This window comes from Epinephelus moara, chromosome 8, assembly GCF_006386435.1.
Source record: "Epinephelus moara isolate mb chromosome 8, YSFRI_EMoa_1.0, whole genome shotgun sequence".
In the NCBI taxonomy this organism is placed as follows: Eukaryota; Metazoa; Chordata; class Actinopteri; order Perciformes; family Serranidae; genus Epinephelus; species Epinephelus moara.
In genome coordinates, this window is record NC_065513.1 from 31,852,803 (window position 1) to 31,879,938 (window position 27,136).

Below are 27,136 nucleotides of genomic sequence, written 5' to 3' on the forward strand. Positions count from 1 at the left end.
AATAACAGCTGCTTATAATTCACTCTTCAGCATTGTTGATGTAATAACAGATTCATTCAATTTACACCAATATTTTGAGAAAACCAAAAAAGAAGAGGTTGTGGAAAAGGAGGAACTCCTCCGCTCTGAAATGATGGGATGTGTCAGCTTTAGTCAAGAAGAATGTTTCGGTGTTCGTGTTTGATTGTGTCACAGCAGGAATGCCTCTCCTGCAGGGTCTTGCCTCCTGCTTCTCTGTTGTATTTGTGTGGGTTGCACTGCCTCTTCCTGCCAAATCTTGTAAATGCAGTTCATTTTAAAACCATCCTATGTCACTCTAAATTCCAATTATCTGCAACCTACCGCATTTAGAGGATTTTTTTTCTCCCTGCAATCCAGAATGCTCCAGTGTGTCCCTTCTCTCCAACCTACCAGGAAAACCACTATGATCTATTACACTGATTTTCTGTCCTGTGGAGTTCAGTTCATAGCAGCTAAAACCACAGCGAGACCACTATACAGCAAGACGCAGCCTCACAGATGTGGGGGGGAAACCCTGCCAGCTGCTGTGGAGGTCATTCACCCTTGGGAGGCAGATGGAGATGGACTGCCTCAAAATATAAATTCATGATAATCTTCTGTTTATATAGTGCAAGGCTTGACTTACTAAAGGCTATAAACAAACAGGAAACATGGGGGACAGAGGAAAAAACATGACATGAGAAAGACATATGAAGTGTTCAACCACTGGTTTACAAAGTCAGGGGAACAGTTTTTGAAATGTGATTCCTGATTATCTGATGTGAACTGTTGTCAGTTATGAGCCCTCAAATTAGGGACGAAGCTAACCACTTGCTATTTCCGCAAAGGAAGTTGTGTTTTTGGTGCCGTTTGTGCGTCTGTTTGATTGTCAGCAGGATTGCGGAAAAACTACTGGCCCAATTTTCATGAAACTTGGTGGAAAGGTGTAGCATGGGCCAAGAATGAACCCATTTAATTTTGTATCTGAACATGGGCTGGATACACAAATAATATTTTACTTTTGCTAAACTTGCAATAAGTGCGCACAGCTCTCATCTCGGACATCACAAGAAACCATGAAGGTGGCTGAGCTGAAGTGGTGGCGGCTAGCAGTGCGGTGCTAATATAGGCTGTCCCGTTGGTCCTGCCATGTTGATTAGACGCCGTTGTCAGCGGTAACAGTTGTATGAGCTCTATCTTCCCAGACTGGGTAGTGTGTAGTGCAGAGCAGTAGCCATTAGCTAGGAAGTGGAGGGACATGACCATGAGTGTGACTTAATTCTCTGCTTGGGACTCCACTACATATTTACATAGCAAATAGCTGTTTGCTACTTGATCAATGTTTTTGGCCTTGGCGGAGGTCTTTGCTCTTCTAGTTTTCTTAATTTCACAGAGACCAAATTGCTAGTTTTGTCCGAATCCCAAAGATCTTGTATCTACCATTATGTAAGACAAGGAAAAGCATCAAATCCTCTCATTTGAGAAGTGTGGAGCAGCAGATTTTTTGCATTTTGCTTGAAAAATAGTTGAAATTACTTCTCAATCAGAATTATTTTTTTGCCGATAAACTAATAGATCAGTCGATGAAGCATTTCAGCTCTTACTCAGATTATTGTTCCTTAAAAACATGGAGAATAAGCAAAAGGAACTGTATATGACATTCAGCTAGCAGCTAATGGTGCTAACAGGTTGAACAGCACCAACAATGGAAACAATGGAAATAGATGCAATGGTGTTTACACTTTCGCAATAACTCCATCGCCATTATCAGCACTAACTGCTGTAGGAGCGCAGTGCAGAGCGGCGTTGATTAGCTAGCCAGTGGCATACATACACAGGGACGCATATGCATTAACGTGCATGCATGGCCGGACCCTATACCACAACAGAGAAGCTTTGATTACAACACACACAGATCTACTGTGACCTCGCTTTCCACAATATCTTTATATAGCAAAGAGATGTCTGCTGTTACATCTGTTATAGAACCTTTGAGCAGTAAATTCAAAGGTGATAATTACCCACCTCTTGTGTGATCCAAATGATGTCAGTGCCAGCAGACACGCAATTAAAAGGCTTTTGCCTTTGTTGGTGAAACAAATCACTTAGCGATATGTTTGCACAACAGAACTTAATACGAAATAGCTACAAACCTGCTGTGAGCGCTAGCTGTGGGCAGGTGAAATGGTGGTATAGTCTGCAACCTGATCTGTCATCTGCGTCATCTGGAGTTTGTTGGGCTGAACAAAGTAAAAGAGGCCTGGCACAGAACAGGCAACGGAGCAGGATCATGACTTTTAAATGCCATAAAAGCCACAATATGGTCCCTACCACATTAGCACCATTTGAACTCTCGCTTTTGGTTGAGAAGATGAAGTCACATGTGCTCCAACAAATATAGCTCTGCTGCAGTGAGCCATATTTACTTTGCAGGTGATTATGTCTTTACTAGAGTTAAACTTACCCTTCACCTTTACTATTTACTGTACATGTGAAACCGTGAAGACCAGAGTAATTGGATGGAGCCTGCTGCCAGTGTCCTTTTTTATTCCCCTGAGAAAACCTTCAATCCAGGCAAAGCTTTCTCAGTAGAGCCTTTGGTAATCCCTGAGGCACAACACAAAGATCATGCAAGTTCAGACTTATTACAGTGGTATTTTCCTCACTTAAATGCATGTTTCCTCGCACTATGCAGATGAAAAATGATAATGTGTTTGACCTCTGAGGAAGAAATTAGCTCACAGGCAGAATTATCTTCTGAAGTAAAAAAAACAAACTGAAGGCAAATGAGTGTAGTGAAACCTGTAATTATGAAGAAACAGTTGTGTAAGAATATAAGCAAGTTTGTTTGCAGCAGAAAGTAGTTGTGATTAATCATATTGTGGTAATGAGCACCATCCGCCCCCACCTCTCCTTGTGTCCCACTAATCACTGCTGAGGCCACAGGCCATGTAACAGCAGAGACTTTATTCCAGACCCAGTTGGCCGGCACTACAAAAACCCACAGAAGCAGGAAACAGAAGTAAAGCAGTTCCACATGGCCGGTGTATTTAGAACACAGACCTGTGTTATGGTAACCTCCCCTGGCTCTGGCACCTCACACCCAAACACGCTTCCTCTAGGTCAGAGGAGGGGGATTAATGGAGAGGAGGAGGAGAGGGGCAGGAGGTGGCAGAGGGAGGAAAGGTGGCGAAAGTGCACTCGGGTCCAAGGCTTTGTGAGCTGGCAGAGCATTCGGGATTTAGAGCAAAAAGTGTTGCAGAATAATCCTGTACTTTTGCTAAAATGGAAAACAAAGTCCTAGTTGGAATCCTGTCAAGTTGTCTTTGTTTGTTGAGCGCAGACATCACACAGGATCTGTACATGGTAATTTTAGGATCACAAGTAACACCATAACCACACTGTGCAAGCAAAGCCTTGCAGTCGGCGTAGCACAGTAGGACTGCATTTGGTATGCAGATCGTACAGATCATGCAGAGTAATGGTCTGAATGTTTGGATGGGCCTCTCTGTAGCATTCCTTCCTGGTTGATCTGCACTCCACCACCTGCTTTTCGCTGCTGGGACTCAGTTGGAAGTTTAATGGTCAGGAAAACATAAAGGAGACAGCAGGGAGACAGGATAGTAACAGAGAGCGCTTCACAGCCCGCCTCATCATTGGTTTTTGTCTGTGTTTTGTCTTGCGGTAAGATGATGCAAATGCAAAAACAAATCTTAATCTGGGAAAATGTTGATTCTGCCAAATGGAGTGTGCACATGAGATACAGGGTGAGTGCTCTCTGCACAGAGCCGCTGGGAAATATCCCCAGCTGACTGCAGACAAATCAGCCTGCATGTTTTGTGGATGAGTCCACCTCAACTCAGAGACCCCTGGCTGAGGGCCACAGTCTGAGTCAGTGGGAAACCTATTCTCAATACTTTATTTAATCAGTTTTGGGAAAAAAATACCCAAACTCAGACATATACAGAGGACTTTTGTTTATCGTTTGCTGTGTAATTGTTGTTCCTCTGGTGGTTTTACATGATCAAACAAGCATGAGTGGCTTGGTTGTATCCAGGATTGCAACAGTATGAGATTTTCCCAGTGCAATAACCATCTCAGAAAATATTGCAGTTTCATGGTATCACAGTATTACAGAATTTATATTATTATCAGTCAGAATGACCCTTAAAGGAATGAAAACAGAAGGGTTATTTTTGGTTCAACAAACATTTTATTACTATGATTTTTCTGCTCCAGTTTGTGGATTCTATCTTATTTCACAAAGTTCAGTGTAACAGGTGGAGTAACACAGTCTTTCCAAAGGGAGAGCCGCTCTTGATTTGCACTTTCTGAACTCCCTGAATGGAGAAACAGGATAGCTCTGCAGAGCGCTGAATGAATGTAGTTGAAATACGTGTCCCAAGAAACACGTAGAAAACTTGTCAGGATGACCCAGAAAGCTGAGCTGTGAGTAACTGCAGTAAACAGCAGGGTAGACCCTTGGGACCACAACTGGCCAAACTGTAAGCATTGCATGACCTAATTTTTCACATCTGCCTTTTGGCTGCCCGAACACTGAGAAGAAATCCAAAAATCACAAGAAACACTCATATCGTAAGAATTCTTTGTGTTGGTCTTGGTTGACTCAATACATGTGCAAGTTAAGCAGTTTTTTACAGATACTGGACACATTCATTCATGTGCATGGAATTTTTATGGTGCAAAATTCCTGCTGAAGATAAAAAAATTAAATTGTTGTGCTTATTCCATTTGTTTGGCTCTTGAAAGAGTTATGCATCCTTCTCTCCTTTTCTCATTCTGTCTTTTTGAAAGTTGGTTTAAGGGGAGAGGGAGGGAACAGTCTGGGCTTGTTTGGGCACACACACTTACACACATACACACACACACACACACACACACACACACACACACACAATCGACTTAATGAAGAGAACATACAAACAGGTAGCTGAAGGTGAAACATTTATAATGTGTGTGCTTACAAAGTCAGAGATCTTTAAAAAAGCTTCTTGTGTGTTTGCATGCATGTACAATCAGTGTGTTTTCATGTAGGTGTAATTGTGTGTGGGGGCGCGTATCTATGTACTCCGTTCACCAGAAGACCTCACCGATCAGTAAATGAATAGTCTTCTGCACCAGTAAGAACATGCAGGGCATACTTAGGAAAAAGTCTTTGTATTGCTGCTGCTGCTGCTGCAGACAGAGAATGTGCCTGAGGGAAGGAGAAAGGTTCATATTGAGATCTGTTGACTAATGATGGATTCCACCCAGATGGAAATTACTGAGGAATGGTCTTTCCAGCAGGCTTTACAAGAGAAAGTCCAACCTCTCACTTTTTAATTGTGGGAACACTATAATTTCTGGTGATTTGTTGTCGCACCTGTAAATGCTCTAAAGGCTCTGACTTTTCTGTTTCAGTCACAGTCTGAGAATGCATGGCATTACAAAAGACACTTAAAGCTGCATTAGGCAAGATTTGGGATAAAATGAAAAACTTTTTAATCTTAAATACAATTTGGAGCTTTGGCAGTGCAGAATAGCGTGTCCCAAACAATTGTAACAGTATAGATTTGACCTATATTTCAGTGCACAGGAAGTGATTGATCAAAACCTAAACCCATATCCACTCAATCTTCATCAATGTCATTCTCCTTTTCCTCAGAGAGGCTTCTTCTCCCTGCCAGAGGGACACTTCTTTATTGAACCTGTCCAGAAATCCTCTGATGATCCTGCAGGGACTCCAGAGCCCCATATCGTCTATCCAAGAGTTACACCAGAAAGTCAGAGAAAAAAACGCAGCATTGAGTCCAAAAAGACACCCAGCCCCTGTGGAGTTCAAGGTGTGTATCTGGATTAGTGTGTGCATGTGTATGGAACTGCAGATGTTTGTGTAATTGTACACAAGTGAGCATTTTTCTCTGTCCGCGTCTGTGTCAAGCAAGGATAAGCCACAAGTGTTCTGCTAGTTATGTCTTCTGTTATCCACACTCTAGATGCTCCAAGTGACTCTGTCCAGGTGGAGAGGGAGAGGGAGGAGTGGGAGAGGGAGCAGCAGAGGGGGGAGGCTCAGGCTCAGTCCCGCTCGCAGCGCTCGGTCAGCAGAGAGCGCTGGGTGGAGACAATGGTGGTGGCTGATGCAAAACTCATAGAATACCACGGCAGCGATAATGTGGAGTCGTACATCTTCACCATCATGAACATGGTGAGAAGTGAGAATTATATTGTGCTCATTTCACCTGTTCTCACCAAATCTGCTCAAATGTTAAGTTTTAAATTCTTTCAGTGGTGAGTGATTTCTGTGTTGGCAGGTGGCTGGGATCTTTCATGATGCCAGTATTGGGAACGCCATCCACGTCATCTTGGTTCGCCTCATTCTTCTCCAGGGCGAGGAGGTAACATTTTTCTAAACAAGTTTTCTCAAGAAACTTTAATGCAAATTTATTCTTTGGCATATATTAAAGTTGGATCAAGAGAAGCATATGCATATCTATAAAGCATTCCTCAGTGGGGTTAGGAGGTGAAGTAAACCTGGAGACTCCTTCATTTGGCTGTGATTCAAGCTCCAACTAAAGGTTCAAACCACAGTGAACATTATGTGCTCACTTTGATTTACATCAGTCTTCCACGTCTGGCTGCATGCGGGACAGACTGGAAAACAAATTCAAAGAAAATTCAGCAAGAACGTGAGGAGCGACAAACAAAAATCCTATTTGACCCAATAAAATGTCTGATCACTCATTAAAGGAGCTCTATACGACATTCAACATATGAAATAATATAGCAGCAAACAAGTATTTGCTATGTACAGTAAAGACAAGGAGGAGTAATGGCGTCCTGAGCAGAGAATGAAGTCAGGCTCCCTCACTTTGTTGTAGTCCAAGCTTCTCTGTTCTTTATTTGTTGTGGTAGCCAGGCTGACTGGGTGTGCGACCTTTTGTTTGGTGTGCATTTTTGATTTCTCCTAGCTATTTGGGATCAGTAGGACCCGCTAAGTATAAAAACTCAAACACTGTCAGTGATAATAAAGTCCCAGTGTCCTCAAATGAGACGACAATAAAGTCCCAACGTCTTCAAACAAGGACTTACTAAGCAACGGGGTCTTAGCTTGTTGCTGTCGCTAAAATTGGTCAAATTATGCATCTTAAATAAACAGATTTCAATTATAAAGTGTGATCAGGTTTTGGGCCTTGTCCACTTTTGTGTCGGGATCGGCTGCAGACTGACTTAGCAGAGATGGCTGCCATCTTGTTTTTACATAGATTAGTGTATTGTGCTCTTACTACCACTAGATGGCACAAAACAGTGTCCACAAATGAGGACAACAGGTCTAAGTTAAGTAGAATGAAGTATAAGGTCAAGTAAACCCAAAATGTGATGTCCTCTCAGGAGGATATAAGTCCCTGTGTGTGTGTGTGTGTGTGTGTGTGTGTGTGTGTGTGTGTGTGTGTGTGTGTGTGTGTGTGTGTGTCCCACCGGCTAGCTAATCGCCACTGCTCTGCACTGCACTCATAACCATCCACAGATAACGGCGTCCCAACCCATTGTGGCAACACAGCGCTGATGTGGAAGCGTAAGCACAACCTCCAGTCTCAACCCCGTATTAATACCGTTAACTCTGTCAGCACTGTTTGGCTGTTAGCACCATTAGCTACTAGCTGTTGGCTCAGTCACCTCCATGTTGAGAGCCCTGTGCAGACAACCTCTGAATCACGGATATGCTTTGAAAGTTTTAGAGAGCTCCTTTAAAAAAACCTGTCAACAGTAGTGTAATGAACACCTATTTAGAAAAGAAGAAGAATGAAGCCAAACGTGTTGCACTAAAGTCATGTCCATTATGTTGCTGCTGGAACTGAAATTACATACATACCTCTACAGGTTACTGCTGTGTGACTGACACTTTACTCTAAACCCCATGTGAAAGAATGAAAAGAAACATTTGTCAAAAATGATGTCCTGAAATGACAAGAAGTAAAACATCCAAATGAAGCTAAAGATCTGCAGAATGTTATTTCTAATTCTGCTGTTTGTTGCAGAAAGGGTTGAAGATCGTCCACCATGCAGACACCACTTTGGCCAGTTTCTGTGCATGGCAGAAAAACCTCAATCCCCAGAGTGACACACACCCAGCTCATCATGACGTGGCTGTATTGGTCACTAGGCAAGTGACACACACATATGCACCTGTAGGTCAGCTATATCAATAGATAAATGAAATGGATGGATTATAAGCTCTGGTGATAGGCCCTCTTATAAAAGGAATATGTACATAATGTTCCTGTGTTTCCTCCTCAGGAAAGACATCTGTGCTGGAATGAATCAGCCCTGTGAGACCCTGGGTCTGTCTCATCTGTCTGGGATGTGTCAACCACACCGCAGCTGCAACATCAATGAGGATTCGGGACTACCTGTCGCCTTCACTGTCGCTCATGAGATGGGCCACAGGTGTGTGTGTGTGTGTGTGTGTATGTGTGCGCGTGCATTTGTAGTTGTTGTGAATAATGGAATATCATCACAATGGGCCATGTGACAAAGAAAGCATCTCGTTCCCATGATGGGTTACTATTGAGGAATATACAGTTGCATCATTAAATCCTATTTAGTGAATGGGCTGATGCAAATAATAGTTAGTATCTGGTAACCAGACATGAAAGACAGATTGATACCTGAGCTTGATATGATGTGGGTGTGTAAATCATATTTAGTGACAGTGGAAGTGAATGGACAGAAAGATCATTTGTTTTTAATGTGACACAGGAAACCAGACTTTCTTTAATCCCATTTTCTAATGCACAGTATAGTTGAGTTGTAGCTTCAGTGTCAGTTTAATCTGAAGACATTGGTTAACAAATATAGTCTTCCTGATAAAATGAGAGTTGGTGCCGACGTTTTTAGTGAACTTCTGCTTATGAGGACTGTATGATTGAATTTGATGTCGGGAAGACTGGTCTTAAGACTTTTAAAAGGAGCAGTGTGTCAGATTTAGTGGGACTTAGTGGCATCTAGCATTGAGGACTGCAGCTTGCAACCAGCTAATACTTCTCCCAGTTAGAAATACTTAAGTGTGCACTGTACAGAAGGTGTTTTACCGGGAGCCAAATTATCTGCAGAGGTCTCTTCCTCACCATAACACATGGAACAGTTGGTTTAAAATTCTATAAACACACAATAAAGCAGTTTCACATAAAAAAATCAGTGTTTCTCCAATGCTGCTCATTGAAAAGGGGCTAGTAATTACGGTGGCCAATGCGGAAACGTGAATGGCCTGGGTACAAACTACTAGAGCTGTACAAGACTGAATTATGTCAGTCGAATCAAATTTGGCTGTTTAATACTAATATTTGACTATTCATGCCTTATTTTCCATATAGAGTTTAAGAGTTTGAGCATGGTTCAGGGTGACAGTGATGTTCGCATAATATAGTAAACAAGTCAAGTTAGCCTCCGAGCTAATGCGTGCAAACTGTGCTGACAACAGACCGGAAATGTACAATAACATTTTCTCGGGGAAACTAGATATCAAACGAAAGATATCATTATTTGGAGCCTGATTGGACAAAGCCTCTCTTTTCCTTCGGCCAGCTGCCTCCGTCTCACTCAAATTCACCCTGGGTCTGGGCGCAGCATGAAAATGACAAGCGCTCGCTCTGCAGCCAAATCTGGTGACCAAAACATCCCCAAAACTACACTGACTGACAACAATAACCCTCAAAAAACTGACTGCTTTACTTGAAGAATCTTAGTCGACTGACAAGTCTCCAACTGATAATTTGAATTTAGGTGCAGACCTACAGATTACACTAGAATCAAGCCAAGTTTGGGCCCAATCCCCCCTTCCCACAATCGTCAGCAAAGCCAAGATTTTTGGGGCATTTTTTACATCCCCCAGTCTGCTTAGAAATCCATCCTGGCTACACTGATTTCAAATAACAAATATTCAACATGTTCAATATTTACGATCTGATAATCCTGTTGTGAGGGGGGAACTCTGCCAGTTGCCAGCAGCCCCGAAGGTCTCATATGGTTTTAATGCAAATTCAAATGGGTTTCCACTCAGACTTTACTCACCACCAGCTTGTACTGTAACATATACAGTCCAACTTGATGACATTTTGATCCATATTTCTCTCTTTTTTCTTTGTGAATTTTTATAAAACTTTGTGCAAAAACAAACAGCTAGTTCTTCTGTCCATTGTCTGCCATTTTTGTTTACCATAAAGTCAGATTTGATTGCAAGAGGTTCGCAAGATTTTGCTGTTGAGAGACAGGACTCTGGTTGTTTGTAAATGGAATCTGTTAGCATGTATTGTGGTCTTCACACACTATAGAGACAAACCTGTTAAATTTATCATCACATGCTGTTATGTGTGGAGTTTCTTACATTTGTAACATCTGTTGAGATTTAAAGAATCTTTTAGTGTGGTCGAGACTTTAGACAGAGTAATGACTGAAGAAAAACAGGCAAATCAATAAGGGTGGGCGGAATTTCTTCTAGGCTCCATTTGATCTTAACTACCACAATATGTGTTACAAATATAATGAATAATGTAGTTCACTGCTTTGTACTAACCGGCGATTATGATACATAACCAGGAATTTGCAGATCCAACAGCTCAAGGCCATCCAGTCTTGTGAAACATTTGCTTTTTTAATGATAATATGATAATGAGTCGTGTTGTGTTTGAACGCAGCTTTGGAATTCATCACGACGGTCAGGGGAATGACTGTGAGCTGGAAGGGAGGCACCCGTTCATCATGTCCAGACAGCTGATGTACGACAGCTCGCCTCTCACTTGGTCCTCCTGCTCCAAAGAATACATCACACGCTTCCTCGAGTAAGGCTGCATTCATACTCTATTCTGAAGCCATTAATCATGAAGTTATAACATGATTCACCCAGTTTAAATACTGTTTTCTTTGTGGGGGGAACACACAAGTGGTCTGCAAACTGTGTGAAACGCCAGGATTGTGAAATCATTGTGGAAAAGGGAGTATTTCCAAACAAGCAGTGACTCTTCCTGGATGCAGATAAAGTGGACGTGCTGGTGCAGACTTGAATGGAGGTGGTGAAAATTATCCAGAAAAGCTGCATTGGGAGTGGTGTGTGTTTGAACAAAACTATGTTATAAAAACATTCATGTGTAGCAAACCATGGCAAACCAAGTTTTTAAAAGAGCAAGGAAGAACTTAAGTGTCAATATGCTGAACAAACACAGTCAAAGCCAAAAAATCCAGCAAAAGCCAGAAAAGCAAACAGAGCCTAAAGAAACATTAGAGGGCGGTCACACTTGCACAAATAAGTCATGCTCAATTTGTGCTTTGACTCTCATTATTTTCTATTGAAAACCTTGTCAACTCTGAATTCAAGAATTCCTCTCTGACAACAACAATTTCACCTCAAGCCGCTTCAAAGTCAGAGGTCAGAGTTCATGTTTTCTGAACTCATCACCCAGTACCCTACTTAATTTAACACTGAGCTTGGAGGCTGCAGTGAAGTGTAAGAGCAAATGGTGAGTATGTTCACTGGCACGATGGGATTGCTTGTAAACTTATTTCATCCGTATCAGTGTGGTTTTGCAGAATGTGGAACAGCACGCTTCTGCAGGCTCCATGACCGTCTCACTTTTTTAAGAATGCAGAACAAAAATCCTGAATTTGGTTTGATGAAAATGAGAAGTTAGACTGAGTGTAGTCTGAGTGGGCGGAAGTTCGCTGCATAGATCAGCCTCTCATTGGGCGGAACGAGCCACCCGCTGAAGTCCCGCCCTACCACCTCCGGTTGTCATAGTCGACAAACGTCCTTTACTAACTTTTGCGGTGTTTGATCTTGCGGGGATGTAGCCATTTTTCTGCCATGGCTCGCGTCCTGTAGGCGATATTTTTGTGGGCATGTTACACCAAAACCTGTTTCCCCTGGAAATATTTTTGCAAGTGCACTGTTGCTGTGGCACTGCCCAGAATGATTGTGATTGGTTGAAAGAAATAAAAAAAGCCAGGGCGTTTTTTTCTCCAATCTTAAAGTGAGAGTCGGCGCAGCCAGACCTTTCTTTTCTTAAGAAAGGTCTGGTGAGCGAGACTAGACTGAGTGTGAACGTATGGGCTAGTTTTATTTCCAAAGCTTGGAAAATTAGGCAAACTAGACTGAATAATACTTGCTACATATATAAAAGCAGACAGAATACATAATAAATGTAATTTCAATGGGTTCATGAGGTTTTGTTTTTGTGAGAAAAGATCCCAAATTGTCTCGTCATCTACAGTAAGTGAAGTATGCTTCATCATCTGTTCCTGATAGCTGGGCACAAAAGCAGACTCACAGTCGGTATTTTATTGAAGTGAAACTCAATTAAGCTTGTCTTTTTCTCAACCCTCAACCGTCATTAGTGCCTGTCGACCAGTCGTAGAGTACTGGGCTGGGCATCTATTGATGCAAGATCCTACATTGATACCAGAACACAGACCTCCTACCTGAGTAGAATAATGCTGTTAGACATCATTTAGTCAATCTAAATGTCAATATTCATTAGCACCAATTAGTTGTACAGTAAAACATTATGGTGGTCAGTTTGAGCAGTTATCAGCAGTCAGGTAGAAGTCATCTGAAAACCTGCAGGGAAGTCTAGTCACAGTTGCAGCAGCAAATCAGTGATCACAAAAATAAAAGTCATCTCTGTTTCAAGTTACAGTTAGGCGTAAGCGTTACCTGTTAGGTTAAGATTACACACAAAAACTGAGCTGGTCCCGGGAGCCGACTGAAATATCTTAATATTACATTCACTTTTATGCTGTTGACGTTCCCCTCCTGTCGTGGGCCAAGCTGGCAGAGCCCTCCTGTTATTATGCCGTGGGCCAAGCTGGCAGAGCCCTCCTGTTATTATGCCCTTACCTTACTCTTGTCACCATTGTTTCTCATCCTCAGAGCATCATGACATCACCTGAGTACAAATGGCAAAAAAAAATGGCCGTTATCTTTAAGACTACATTGAGAAAAACATAAAAATAAATGATCAGTGATGATTATATGTTCATTGATTTGAATTGTGCAATTAAATCATAAATGTAGTGGAGTAAAAAATAAGTAAATATTGAAGTTTTTATATATTTTTTTTATATTGAGCTAAGTGTTTAAAGCGTGCTAGTAGCCAAAAATAGGTATTTCTTTCAAACAAGCGTCTCCCTGCTGAAGTCATTCTTTGTTTTCTCAAGTTTTCTCTCGCAGGTGTCTCAGCACCACACCTTGTGCCACGTTCTCCTTTTCATCATTTTCAAAGGCCACACATTCATTGTCACATCTTTGTTTCTGTCTTAGTCGTGGCTGGGGTTTCTGTCTGGATGACCGCCCGTCCAAGAGGGACCTAACCACCCCACTGGCTCGCCTCGGTGTCCGCTACACCACACACCACCAGTGCCAGCTTCAGTACGGCCCAAATGCTACCTTCTGCCATGAGGTTGATGTGAGTATTGTGTATTGAATCACCAACCAAAAATGTCAGAAATCTTTCAGAACACCCTTTTCTTATGTCTTTTGGGATTACGTCTCTTTCTTCAGAACGTTTGCCAGATCCTGTGGTGTTCAGTGAACGGCTCCTGTCGCTCCAAACTGGACTCGCCTATAGATGGCACTCGATGTGGACCGGAGAAGGTGGGTGGTGCCAGTTGCTTTATCTCGTTAGGGTGTGGGTTTCATTAGCCTGGGGATGGAGATGGTTAGCACTATGGATATGTGGGTGTCACTGACACAGAGCCTTGAGTATGAAATGTGTCATGTTACTGATGTTATTTGTGTTACTTTCTCCTACAGTGGTGTATCTCAGGAGAGTGTGTAATTGTGGGTAAACTCCCAGAGACTGTGAATGGAGGCTGGGGACAGTGGAGTACCTGGTCTCACTGCTCCAGGACCTGTGGGACTGGAGTTCAGTCAGCAGAGAGGGAGTGTAACAACCCCAAGTAAGAGCTGACTTTAGATTAAACCTGTCTTGCAGTCCACTGGCATGTCTTACACAACAGATGACATCCTGAAACTGATCACGTGACTGATTCAAAGCTTGCTGCTGTGTTTTCCACAGACCAGAGTTTGGGGGAAAGTATTGCACTGGGGAAAGAAAGCGTTATCGCACCTGTAACACAAAACCCTGTCTGAAGAATAAACCAACTTTTCGGGAGATGCTGTGCAGTGAGTTTGACACAGTGCCCTACCACAACGAGCTCTACCAGTGGATTCCTGTGGCTAACCCAGGTAAGTGACCAAAGCCTCAGATGTACAATTAGATACTACAGACACTGGTATTCTGGTAGCCCTTCTGTTCTCTCCTCAACTCATAAAAGATCTGTGGCTGTGATTGCATATGTCACCCAGCAGGGGGCAGCATTTACACTAGAAAGTGGTCAGTGATGCAGCTACGCCATCAAATGTGTCTTGGCAGGGTTATAAAGAGGGCCTCATGCAGCAACACTCTCTCACATTTCTCAGATATTTTCTCTTAATTTTGTGCTAAGAGAAAAAGTAAGAGTAATAAGAAATCAATTCCAGTTGCACCAAACATTCTTAACCATCCAAATCTGCTCTTACCTGGATGTGCTCAATGATAAATTCCACTTGATCACAAGTAACCTCTTAGCACAGATCAGTGGTTCCCAACTGGTCCCGGTACAGGCTCCAGACCTTTCCTTAGTCATTGGTTCAAGGTCCACAGATTTTGATATATTCAGTGTCATACTTTGCATTTAGCCATGTAGCTGAGCTACTTTTCTGTCTCTGTCAAGTAGCTGTCTGTTAGTCACTCACTCTGCTGCAGGAAACACAATTTCAAAATAAAGGCTCTGTACCAGAAATCCACTTTGCTTCAAAATAAAGTGTGTTTTTTACAAACTTGACACTTACGGATCATTTTAGGTCCATTCAGAGTGGACCCACGACCCACTTTTGGACCGTGACCCACCAGTTGGGAACCACTGGCATAGATAACACCCCCTAAACACTATATAAGGGCAGCTGTATCACATGGAAAGACTCGGACACATGCCCAGGAATTGGAAGATGCCACCAAAAAGGCTGTAAGAAGAGGAATCAATGTACCGTATAATAGACTTTAAGTAAATGGGATTTTCCGGAGGTAATGTTCTGGCATTACTGGAAAATTAAAAACTAAATCAAAAGCAATGGCAAAATGTTCGTGATGCTGTAAGAGGTGTGTCAGCAGCAGTGGTGGAGGAAGTATTCAGACCCTTTTCATAAGTAAAAGTACCAATACCACAATGCAAAATTACTCTGTTACATGTAAAAGCCCTACATTGAAAGTATGTAAACACAATCAGGAAAATGTATTTAAGTATTAAGTTAAAGTACTCAATGCAGAAAAATTAAAATCAATCGGATGAAGAAAAAAAAAAAAAAAAGCAGTAAGTCCTCATTTTTAAGAAGCTGGAACCAAGTGTTGCATTAAAAATGAATACCTCTCAAGAGAGCTGCAAATTAATTTTCTAGTCAATCCACTAATCGTTTCAGTTGCATATTTTGATGATATCAAATAATTGCAGTAAAGTAAAAAGTACAATATGTCCCTTTGAAGTGTAGAGGAGTAGATATTAAAAGACTCAAAGAAGGTAAAAGTACCTCAGATTTGTACTTAAGTAGAGTCCTTGAGTGAATTTACTAAGTTACATTCCACCACTGGACAGCAGAGCGACGCACAGTAACTATGATTAAAAGAAAATGTTTTAGTTTTCTGTTTAGTTTAGTTTTCTGAAGTGGTTCAGCAGCCGTTCATTGGTCTCATCAAACACATCTTGGTAAGAGTGCTTTCAACCACTTGAAAAATGCTCTCTTACCTAAGAAAGGAGTGAAAACATGAAAACATTGGTGAATCCCAAAAATCTGTGGCTACTAACAAAATAACAACAAATCGTGGATACAAACAAAAATAAGAGAAAATCTGTTTACATATCACTTCCTACAGGAGGCCCAATGTTTCAGCACAGCTCAGTCGTGTCCTTGCAAAAGTCTGCAGGCATTCTTTTTGAACTTTGTGCCATGTTTGTGAGAAAAGATCCAAAAATGTCTCATCGTCCATGAGAAGTATGCTTCATCATCTGTTCCTGATAGTTGGGCACAAACGCTGACTCACAGTCGGCATTTTATTGGAATTAAACTTAATTACGTTCCTCTTTTCCCCAACCCTCAACCATCTTTAGTGAACCCCTGCGAGCTGCACTGTCGACCAGTCGTTGAGTACTTTTCGGAGAAGATGCTCGACGCCGTGACAGACGGGACGCCGTGTTTCATGAACAACAAGTCCAGAAACATCTGCGTCAACGGAGTGTGCAAGGTAGTGTGGCTGGGTAAGAGACTAAAAGAGACAGGGGGGTTATAGTGGAGCAGGATTCGAGACAAGCTGCAGTGTAACGATAGTATAATGGAGGGAGGAGGTTTTTGGTACAAACTTCCATCTTACGTGACTCTGTAATGTGTCCAACGTTGTATATTTATGTGTTTGTGCGTGTGTTTTGTCTGTAGGCGGTAGGCTGTGACTATGGCATCGACTCAAACGCTGTGGAGGATCGTTGTGGAGTCTGTTTGGGCGATGGCACAAGCTGTGAGACGGTCCACAAGACGTTTGATGAAGAAGAAGGCTTTGGTGAGTGTAACACAAGGGATATTCGAGCAGCTGGAGACAAATCGAATTATCTAGACATAAGAATTGATCCAATTATAAAACTGTAGTAACACAAAACAGATAACCTATTAATGGGGAGAGGCTTTGATGTTCCCACCAGAGGAGTGTGAAAAAGCACGAAATTCAAGTTTATGTCTACAGGCGCAAAGTCATTTCAGGACAGTTCGTTAGCATTACGCCATTTGTGTTGTTCCTGTGTTGTCATGGCAGCCATCTTGTCCACACTGTGCAGCTGTTTGTCCTGCTGTACTTGGCTGGTGTGATGTGTGCATGTGTGTGTGCGCCTGCAGGCCCATGTTTGCGTTTGTCTAAAGACTGACATGTCTTTGGCTGATTTCACTGTGCTTGGAAAAATGTAATTCACATGCAGGATCAACACGCCACAAAGGCACTTTAATAGAGAAAGAGGCTCTAAAACAATAAACATCCTTCCTTCTCTCCCTCTCTCCCTCTCTGTCTGTGTGTGTTTGCCCCGCACAGCATCCTTTCCAGATAACCAGCCCAGATGTGTAAGACTTCAAAAGGCTTAGACCAAGGGCAAACCTCCCCCTCCTTTGCACAAACACAGAAACACACACACCTTCCCACAAACATCATTAAACTCCAGAGACCTACTCATAGCTGCTTTCGTCCTCCCCCATCCAGCCCCCCCATCCACACACAATAAAAAACAGAGACAGGGCAGTGCCCCCCACGCCGAATACGCACACGTACACTCACACACACACACACATGCCAACCGCCCCCACAGACTGAGCCCACCCTCTATTAAAGATCAGAGAGAAACTGTCTGGTTGTCTGGATGTGAGTGTGGCAGCAGCCATGGTGGGCCATCCATTACCTCGCTGTGACTCTGACTCCCCTCTCGACTCTCTCAGGGTACATGGACGTGGGTGTGATACCTGTGGGGGCGCGGGACATCCTGGTAAAGGAAGTGGAGGAGGCAGGTAACTTCCTGGCTCTGAGGAGCGAGGCGTCAGAGGAGGAGTACTTTCTCAATGGCAACTTCATCATCCAGTGGAACGGGGAGTATGAGGCCGGTGGGACGACATTCTACTACGAACGCAGCGGGAACCTGGAGAACCTTACCGCTCCTGGACCCACCAAAGAGCCAATTGTACTGCAGGTAGGCCATCATAATACAAAGGCAAAATATATTTGAAAGGAATGGACATTCTTTATTTTTTAAAATGTTTCAGTATTCTAAAATAACGAGCATTTTGCATCTTATCTCACTGTCTATGTAGAGTGATCTCAGCCAATCAGAGCATAAAAACCTGCCATGTTTTCCGAATCATTCCTGGCTGAATGATAATAACAATAATCAGATATGGAATCTGGAAGTCTTTTTACTCTGTGTAATAATTCATGTGGTTGTCCAGTTGCTCTTTCAGGAGAGGAACCCGGGTATAAAGTACGAGTACATCATCAGGAAGACCAAAGAGACAGGAAATGAGGTCATCGAACCCATTTACAGGTGGAGACATGGGGCGTGGACGGACTGCAGCACCACCTGTGGCTTAGGTTGGTGTTCTCATCCTATAAAAAAATATGGATATCCAGTGATATTTTAGTTACAACTTGGCCATCTGCTTTCTGACTCCCTGGTTGTTTCAGGTGAGCAGCACCAGCCTGTTCGGTGCTTTGAGATGGACATGGGTGTCGTGGATGAGTCTCTGTGTGACCCTGCCAGCCGTCCAGAAGACAGGCACCGAAAATGCAAGAATATGGATTGTCCCGCAAGGTTCCCAAAATGCTCTTTAACTCTTATCTTTCCCTGTCAGCACTATTACGACCTCAAAACATATTGAACTGTGGTTGTAGTTGTAAAAATATTTCTTGATGATCATTCCATTGATAATATTGGGGAGTCATCAGGCTGTTTCGCTATCTCCTGTAGATGCTTATAGAATATAATGGCTGATTTGAAAGTAAAAGTAAGCCATTTCACTGCCTAATTTAGATTTTTCACTAAGTTGAAAGTGTGATGTCTCTGGCTTTCATTGAAATGACAAATAGAAGAACTTCAGCTGATGAAGCTGATTATTTAGTCACTGATATTTTCATCTTTTGGACTGGGTATGGAGCCTCAATACATTTTTTGGTAATGACTCAAATGTGTTCGTACAACATGATAAAACTGTCAAGTACAGAAAGTTGGCATCAATGGCCCGGTCAGGTTTTATAGTCTTGTTTACTCATTCTTTGATGACAAAGTTCTGGATTTAATATATTTCATATTGTGTATATTTAAAGGTCCAGTGTGTAGGATTTAGGGAGGGGTGAATGGAGCCAAAATATATAATGTCAGAATACCTGGGGTATCATATGGGTTATATAAAAAAAAAACCTCAAACAACGAAGACAAACACAACTATTTCATCTTTCAGTGAAAAAGTATTTAACTTTCCACTGGTCCTGAAAGTGGCGGCCCTCGCTCCCAACTTTTCGCTTCTTTGCTTTGGTTCAGTCTGTGTGGTTCATACTTGGTGCATGTCTACAAACTGTATGATAGTCCAGCCATTGTGAAGTGATTCGAAAAAATACGAAGTGATCTTACTTCATTAACCAATATTGTATCAGTCATATTGTATATTTTGAATGTCAAGCTGCAGGCTGTTTAAAATCAGTCTGAGGGCCACAGTGGTCACAGGGAAGGACGGATTTCTTGTAGATGTTTTTCTGGGCCAGTGGTCTGGATAAAGTATGTTTCCATTTGTGCATAATCACCTGAAACTAAGAGTTGCTGTGCTTTCATTACTTTAGAATGAGCTGTTTACTGTGTATCTTCATATGGAGCAGATTTTCCTCTACCGAGTCCACCATTTTGTTCTAGAGTAGCGTTCTAGTAACAAATCAAACACTGGCTCCAGATGGGGCCATTTATGTTTTCACGTCGTCCACCATAGTTCTCCTACGCGCTTGGCACGCGGGAGAAGTTTCAGTTGGTTGCAATCTGCAACCTCATCTCTAGATGCCACTAAATCCTTCACACTGGACCTTTGATATATATAGTATATGATATTTTGCAAGCTGTAAACTGTATTTTATTGAGGCAAAGATCTTTCAGTTAGTTTGGCTTGCTTTGGCAAATTTAAAAAGGGTTTTGTCTAAAACATGTGTTTTCCTTAAAGCAAGGTATTCACAAACTTATTTTTGGGTTTCAGCACCAAAACTCCAGTAATGTATTGGCAGTAGTATCATTTTCAAACGATACCCAGACCTGTTTGCTGTTAGAAGATGATAATAGTCGTCTGCTTGCCATGTGTTCCCCATTATTTTTTTCAGTGCCATCAAATCACTTTTATCAGCAGTCTCATTCTTCACCCTCTTTTTCTGTCTGTCTGCTCATCCTCAGGTGGTGGGTGGGTGGCTGGCAGCAGTGTACGGCCACCTGTGGTTCAGACGGGGTACGGAAACGAACCGTGCTCTGTGTTCGAACAGTGTCAGGCGAGGAAAGGGTGCTCCATCCTGTCGAGTGCAAGCATCTCCTTAAACCCAAACCTGTGGTGCCATGTAACAGAGATGTCCCCTGTGGACAGGACTGGGCTGTCGGCAACTGGGAAGAGGTATGCTTGTTTTTTCTATTTTACTCTGTTATTATTCTGTTTTCTTGTGTCTCTGTAGCTTTTATCTCTCTGACTCTGGTCCTACAGATCACAGACTTTTTCCTCAGTAGATGTATTATTTATGCCCTTCCTCCTTTGCAGTGCCCAGTCACATGTGGAGGAGGTGTTCGCTCACGTACAGTCACATGTGCACTATCACCCAAGAAGACCTGCGACCTCTCAACCAAACCTCGGTCCAGATCGCTGTGTGCCTTGCAGAGCTGCCCTAACTCAAGTCTCCGGCGACGACCGGGGCCTCCACCTAAATACCGCCGCATCTTCCCACCCAAGAGCCACCCCACGAAGCATCCTACATCTGCACCTACCTGGGCTCCCTCAAGCACCACGGCCACAGCTGCACCCACAGCTGCCGTCACTGTAAAGAGGAAAACAACCACCACAGCAACTACAACTGCTTTCATCCCTTCCACAACATCCCTTTCAACCCCTAAAACAACAATCCCTGAAATCATAGACACAGATGATTATGAGTTTGATGTTAAAGTGAAGAACAATGAGGATAAGAAAGGGAAAGTTTCCCCGCCCAAAGCCAAATCTGCTGAAAAGGACAGTAAAGTAACTGGCGTGGAAAAGGAAAAGGTAGAGGAGAGTGACGAGGGAGAGGAGGGAAGTACGCCAAATGTGGTGATGTATACTCCAGGATATGATTATGTTGTTGAGGATAGGACAACAGAGGAGGAGGAGGGGATCATTGACCTGGATGTTACCACATCTACATCACTCAAAAATCCTCTTAAATCAACCACGCCGGCACCACTCATCACACCTGCTTTGCAAACGAGTCCACCCACCAAAGCATCCACCTACTCCACCCCACACACCAGTACTAAAACATGGGCGAAGACCACTTACCACTATCCCTTCCCCAACCCCCACACCACCCCACGTATCAATCCATACAGCCCCAGGACACACAGAGTTCCCCTCACCACTCCTGCGTACCACTCTGTAACATCGAAAGCGGGCTTCACTACGACAAGAGCTCCTTCAACAACTGCAAGGAAACCATTCACCATGGCAGCATCACCCCAGCCCACAGTTAAGATCATTAAACTAAAGAAGCCTGCCGTGACGCCCAGGAAAAACAGCTCCACCTCTCGTTCTAAAAAGCCGTCCTCCTGGCCCAAAGGCGGTCGCTCCAAGAGCCAAAACCAGCGACCACAAAGTCCCGTGAGCAGCTCCGTCAGTGACCAGAGCAACGTGATGGCCAGAGAGCCGGTCAGCATGGATCTATTCTGGATTGTAGGAAACTGGAGTGAGGTGAGTACAGACCATAGAAATAGAATGAGAGTAGGACGGACATTGAGCTGTTTGCTGTGGTGAAATGGCAGTAGTTGGTAGTTGTTATGGTGACAATACAAGTCAGTGGGGCTGTAAAGTGTGTCACTCACACTCACTATTTCAAGAACTCTGTTTCGGCCAACTGTTCATACTTAGCCAGCGTTTCCCTTTTGTCTGTCTCTTGCTGATGCTGTAGATTAGCGTTAAAGGTCCAGTGTTATTCATAACTATGTTTTTCTTTAGTGTATAATCAGTTTTGTGTTTTTATTACCTTAGACTCATCTATATCTACATACAGAGGGGGTCCTCGTCCACGAAGTCTGCCATGTTGTTTCTACAGTGGCCCAGAACGGACAAACCAAACACTGGCTATAGGCGAAGCCATTTCGTTTTTGCGTTTTCACATCAGCCACCATAGTTTCAGTCCTGCAATCTTAACCACTACATGTAGATGCTACTAAATCCTACACACTAGATCCTTAAGGTATACTATGCAGGATTGTCTGATATGTTTCTAAGCACGCTGGCCAGCAAAAGTGAGTGTAAAAGTCAACCCCCAGATTCACTCTCATGTGGCGTTTCACCTCTCTATATTTGTGTTTTTTCAGCACTGTGTCTCTTGGATGCTAACAGTCTGGCAACTGGTTGCTACCATTTTATAAAGCCCCGACTTCACCTGAACAATGTGGAGGAAATTATGTAGGAAAGTCCTACATAATATAACTTTAATGTTACCTGAGAAGGAAGGGCTCAATGGACACCGGTTGAAACCGAGATGAATTATAATTTGATGAATTACCAGTTGAAATATCCATCCATCCGTTTTCTAACTGCTTATCCTCTTGAGGGTCACGGGGAGGCTGGAGCCTATTCCAGCTGACATTGGGTGAGAGGCAGGGTACACCCTGGACAGGTCGCCAGACTATCGCAGAGCTGACACATAGAGACAGACAACCATTCACACTCACATTTACACCTATGGACAATTTAGAGTCACCGATAAACCTGCATGTCTTTGGACTGTGGGAGGGGAAAACCCATGCTTACACGGGGAGAACATTCAAACTCCGCACAGAAGGGCTCCCTCCTGGGATCGTACCAGGAACCCTCTTGCTGTGAGGCGACGGTGCTAACCACCACACCATTATGCCGCCAGTACAAATATGAAGAAATTTAATCCGGCAATCCTCAATTACTTTCTTGCAGCTAGGCAACTTAGATCATGCACAAAAGATGCCTTTCCATGCTTCGTACAACTTCATTGCTCGTTTGGTCATTAGGGCAAAACCTCACCTCAGTGAGTTTGCCAATTTAAGTACAGGCTTGACATTATTGCTGGCAGTTTTCCAAGGCATACTATAACTTTAAAAGATATTTCCTAGACATGCTATGACTGTTAAGATATGAATGCCTTGAAAATTGTCCTGCAGCAACTTGAACTTTATGTAATTTATCACAGTGAAGTTTTGTCGGCTTTACTCTCTCTTTTTTTAAATTAATTTTTCTTGCATGGAAATTAAGTCACTAAAGCTTCAGTGAAGCTTTGGCACCTAGGTATTAATTTGAATTTTCTAAAAAGCATGATGTTACCATAAAAGACAGAAGACAAACAATGAGCAAACATGGATGTTGGTAAAGGTTTGTGTTAATTTGATCATTTCTTTGTCAATGTCAGCTATTTGGCAGCAAAAAGGAGAGTCTCTTCTTGCAGCTGCATAATGTGACGTAAAAGTATGATTGTTTGATGTTTGATTAGTTAGATGCATATTAATGTCAATGTTCTATTGAAAAGTTATTTCCAGTAGCTTCTTGATAGTAGGAAATAGAGTGAGGTATAATTTAGAGAATAGTTACAGGTGTAGTCCTTAAAAAGTTTCTGGTTGTTGATTTTTAGATTGCCAAAACTTCTACTTTACAGTGTCATTGCCTCACATGTCTCTTTAATCAGTTTGTCAGTGCACACATAAGCCAGTTAGAATTTTAATGAGAAAATGCCCTTCCTCCCCAGTGTTCAACAACATGTGGAATTGGAGCAATATGGAGGACAGTGGTGTGCAGCTCCCAGAAGGATGAGGACTGTGCCAACATAAAGAGACCTGAGCCTGCACGCACGTGTCACCTGCAGCCCTGTGCCACCTGGCAAAGTGGCAGCTGGAGCAAGGTGAGTAACCTTAGATTTCCTCCTGTCACCGAATCTGATAATTACTCTTAATACTTAATTATAATTCCACTTATTATCCTTTACTTTTCCATCTGACCAGATGGGTTTGTTTCTGTTGCAGTTCTCACTTGTCGTGTTTTTCCAAGCTGTTTATTTCACTGTGATTTCCTACACAGTGTCCAGATAACTGTGCGGTGGTGGGAAGGAGGTACCGTGATGTCCAGTGTGTCGATTCGCAGAGTAAACGTCCCCTTCGACCTTTCCACTGTCAAGCTGTGTCCAGCAGACCCCTCAGCACCTTGGCGTGCCCTCACAAGCCCTGTATGAGCTGGAGTACATCACCATGGGGACCGGTAGGAGCCTTATACACACTAAATCTTTATATATTACATGTTTGGCATATTTTTAATAGCTACAAGGAGTTATACATGTTTATATGGATATACATGTTGATTTGTCTTACCCCAAGTGATATCTAGCCATGCAGATAGTTTCATTTTCATCCCATTTTCCACCAGAGACCACAGTTATTGCAGCTGTCACAAGATGTAGCCTCTCTACTTTAATACATTAGGGACTGAGGATATGTAGCCACACCCAACTCCACAAATTAATGAAAGTTGTCACATTCAAGCCCAACATTATACAAATACAAGTGTGTTTGCAAGGAGATTTTGTTCCAATCACAGTAAAAAGAAGATGCCTTCCTTAAATGTTTGTGTTTTCCTCAGTGCTCTGGCAGCTGTGGTGAAGGTGTCAGGGAGCGGCTGGTGTACTGCCCCGAGCCTAATCGCTGTAGCACCACACTGAGGCCAAACGGCACGGAGCTGTGCAGTTTAAAGCCCTGCACTCAATGGAAGGCTGAGGACTGGGAGGAGGTCAGTCATACATGATTGAGATTTCCTCGAGGCATTGAGGGCATTTCTAAATGTTGTTTGCAATAAAAAAAAAAGCTGGCAGTTGCAGTAGTCGTAGAAGCGGACTAAATTATCACTCTGTGTGTTACTTTGCAGTGCTCTGTGAGTTGTGGTGGGGGTCAGCAGCAGCGTGAAGTTAACTGTGTAACTGAGCAGGATTTGGCTGTAATGCCAAACAGCCTCTGTGAGAAGATTTCCAAACCAGAAACACTCAGGAAGTGCAATATGCAGGAATGCAAGACCAACACAGGTTTGTACACAGCGCCCAGTCTGTCTGTCTGTCTGTCTTTCTGGCTGTGCGGAGCGATTTGTGCAAACCTCTTTGTTAAAATCACTCCAAACAAACTTCACCTTACATATTACATTATTAATATTACCACATATTGCATAGTTTAATGGTTTTTGACCCTTTGTGTTGTGTTCCTCCCTCTGCAGGTCCAGTTTGCAGGAAGAACACCATGTCCTCTCGCTTCTGTGACAAGCTGAAGCTGTTGGGTCGCTGCTCTCTCAGGTCTGTCCAAAGACAGTGTTGTGTCACCTGTGGGTCATAGCCAGGGTCACACACTCATATTACAATGGACACATCCACAACTACAGTAATACTTACTGTATCCTCATGCAACACAAAGCCATCCACAGACTGACACGTCCAAACCAAAGTGCTTTTGACCACAACAAGCACATCGTAATCAGCACAAGAAACCTGGGTCGACCAAAATTATATTTCCAGTATATATATGTATATTTTAAACTTTTTTAGGTCTTTGTAACTTTTTACAATGAAAATTTTGCTAGAAACATTGAAAAAAACTGAGCAAAAGAGCATTCAGAACACCGTTAATGAATACACATGCAGACTTCTACAAATGTAAGAGCTTAAAGGAATACTTGACCTCAGAAACATCCATTTATATATCATTTAGTCACTCCATTTTACATTGAATTTGTGAAGAAAACTTTGTTTTTCTTGCACGCCTCCATGGTAAACACAGAGTTCAAAACTTAGAAAATTCTTGATTAATTTAAGTCATGGGTTATATGTTTAAGAACATAGCAAAACATCACTCTCACACAACTTGTGCAGTGTAATCCAAGTCTCATTTATGCTCAGTACTTCCTAAACACATGCATTTTCGCTAAATTGTTACTATTAAAAACAATGTACCATAAACGGCCCAAGCACGTGCAAGAGACAATTTAGCTGTTGTTAAACACCGACCCCTGTGACTTAAATTCTTCAAGAAATATCTCAATTTTTCTCAAACAAAGTTTTCAACCCAATTCAACTTACCACAGGGTGAGAAGTTGATAAAAAAAATTGTCAAATTTGGGGGATTAAGTATTCTTTAAATGTTTGTTGAGCCATGTGGAGGTGTGGAGAAATGCTTATCAGAATTAAAATAGTTATTTTTTTATTAAAATAATTAAGAATTTATTAACAGGCAAGTTTTATGATGTTTAAGGACATAAAACAAATGTGTTTAACTGGTGCAAAGTACAGTAATGCAGTTGAAACAGACTATACCAAGTCAAATAACTAATTTAAGAAGTAATCAATAAGCACAATTCCGAGATACAAAAGCTCAGTCCAGTGCAAGAGACACTCCTACACAGTTATGATGAATTAATAACACAAGGTACAGTATTCACCACTTTTATTCAGTAACAAAAATCAGTAATGACCTACGGTACATATCTTTCCGGTGCTTTTATAACCGTGGTGCTGATGATTCACCGATCCACAGTCAAATTACCAGTTATATTTTTATTTCAGAGTGAACTGGTAAAAACAGAATGTAAATAAAGATTTTTGTGACCTCTATAAAATTGTTAATAGTAATTATAATCTGTGTTTTTTTTTACTCATATATTTTGCTTTTGTTTCTGCGTGAATTGTGGTTTTCCTCTCAGAGCTGGCACTGTGTGTTTACATTTTCCTGGGTACAAGTTCCTGCTTTAGTCTTTTGGTTTTTTTTAAACGATTGTCAGTGATAATTAAATCGGCTGCAGAACCTGCACTGTTCTGCGGTTGAACCTGTGGTGCTCCTCCTCTGGTGTGAGATTGACCAACGAGAAAGAGGTGTTGCAGGTCATCCCTCTCAGGTCCCTGTAAAGATGGCCGCTGTGTTTGTATGATGTTGTACAGGCATTGTGTGCGCACATGGTACATCACCTTGACTGATTTGTACTTCACATGTCTCCATCAATAGATGTGATGATAAAAGATTGTTGTGACAAAAATGCTTTGTAACTGAGACATGAAATAAAATTTTCTTTGAGTATCTTTAATGTGTTTGTGAGATGCATGTTCGAGTATTTCCATCCAACATTTTTAAAACCCATCATCCTGCTTTGAAGCCACAGAATACCACAGTGATAACAGTGTAAATAAGAGTGTTAGCACCTCCTGTTAGCCAGCATACCAGACCCGTCTTTGCATCATGGTCTTCTGCTTTATGACCTTCCATGTCAACA

General features: G+C 42.3%; 1 protein-coding gene across 1 annotated transcript in view; it reads left to right on the forward strand.

Annotated features, from left to right (window-relative positions):
* adamts12 (ADAM metallopeptidase with thrombospondin type 1 motif, 12) overlaps positions 1–26,941 on the forward strand; it is a 28,625-nt gene extending 1,684 nt beyond the window's left edge. Inside the window, exons 3-24 of the mRNA XM_050051979.1 lie at positions 5,666–5,843; positions 5,997–6,205; positions 6,312–6,395; positions 8,037–8,161; positions 8,296–8,445; positions 10,692–10,835; positions 13,310–13,454; positions 13,550–13,642; positions 13,802–13,947; positions 14,067–14,236; positions 16,192–16,325; positions 16,514–16,634; positions 17,552–17,799; positions 18,056–18,197; positions 18,291–18,417; positions 20,032–20,242; positions 20,384–21,562; positions 23,592–23,744; positions 23,921–24,097; positions 24,476–24,622; positions 24,758–24,911; positions 25,097–26,941. Coding sequence (XP_049907936.1) covers positions 5,666–5,843; positions 5,997–6,205; positions 6,312–6,395; positions 8,037–8,161; positions 8,296–8,445; positions 10,692–10,835; positions 13,310–13,454; positions 13,550–13,642; positions 13,802–13,947; positions 14,067–14,236; positions 16,192–16,325; positions 16,514–16,634; positions 17,552–17,799; positions 18,056–18,197; positions 18,291–18,417; positions 20,032–20,242; positions 20,384–21,562; positions 23,592–23,744; positions 23,921–24,097; positions 24,476–24,622; positions 24,758–24,911; positions 25,097–25,212 — 4,353 coding nt within the window. The 3' untranslated portion in view covers positions 25,213–26,941. The remainder of the gene's footprint in view (positions 1–5,665; positions 5,844–5,996; positions 6,206–6,311; positions 6,396–8,036; positions 8,162–8,295; positions 8,446–10,691; positions 10,836–13,309; positions 13,455–13,549; positions 13,643–13,801; positions 13,948–14,066; positions 14,237–16,191; positions 16,326–16,513; positions 16,635–17,551; positions 17,800–18,055; positions 18,198–18,290; positions 18,418–20,031; positions 20,243–20,383; positions 21,563–23,591; positions 23,745–23,920; positions 24,098–24,475; positions 24,623–24,757; positions 24,912–25,096) is intronic.
* Positions 26,942–27,136: the final 195 nt, after the last annotated feature.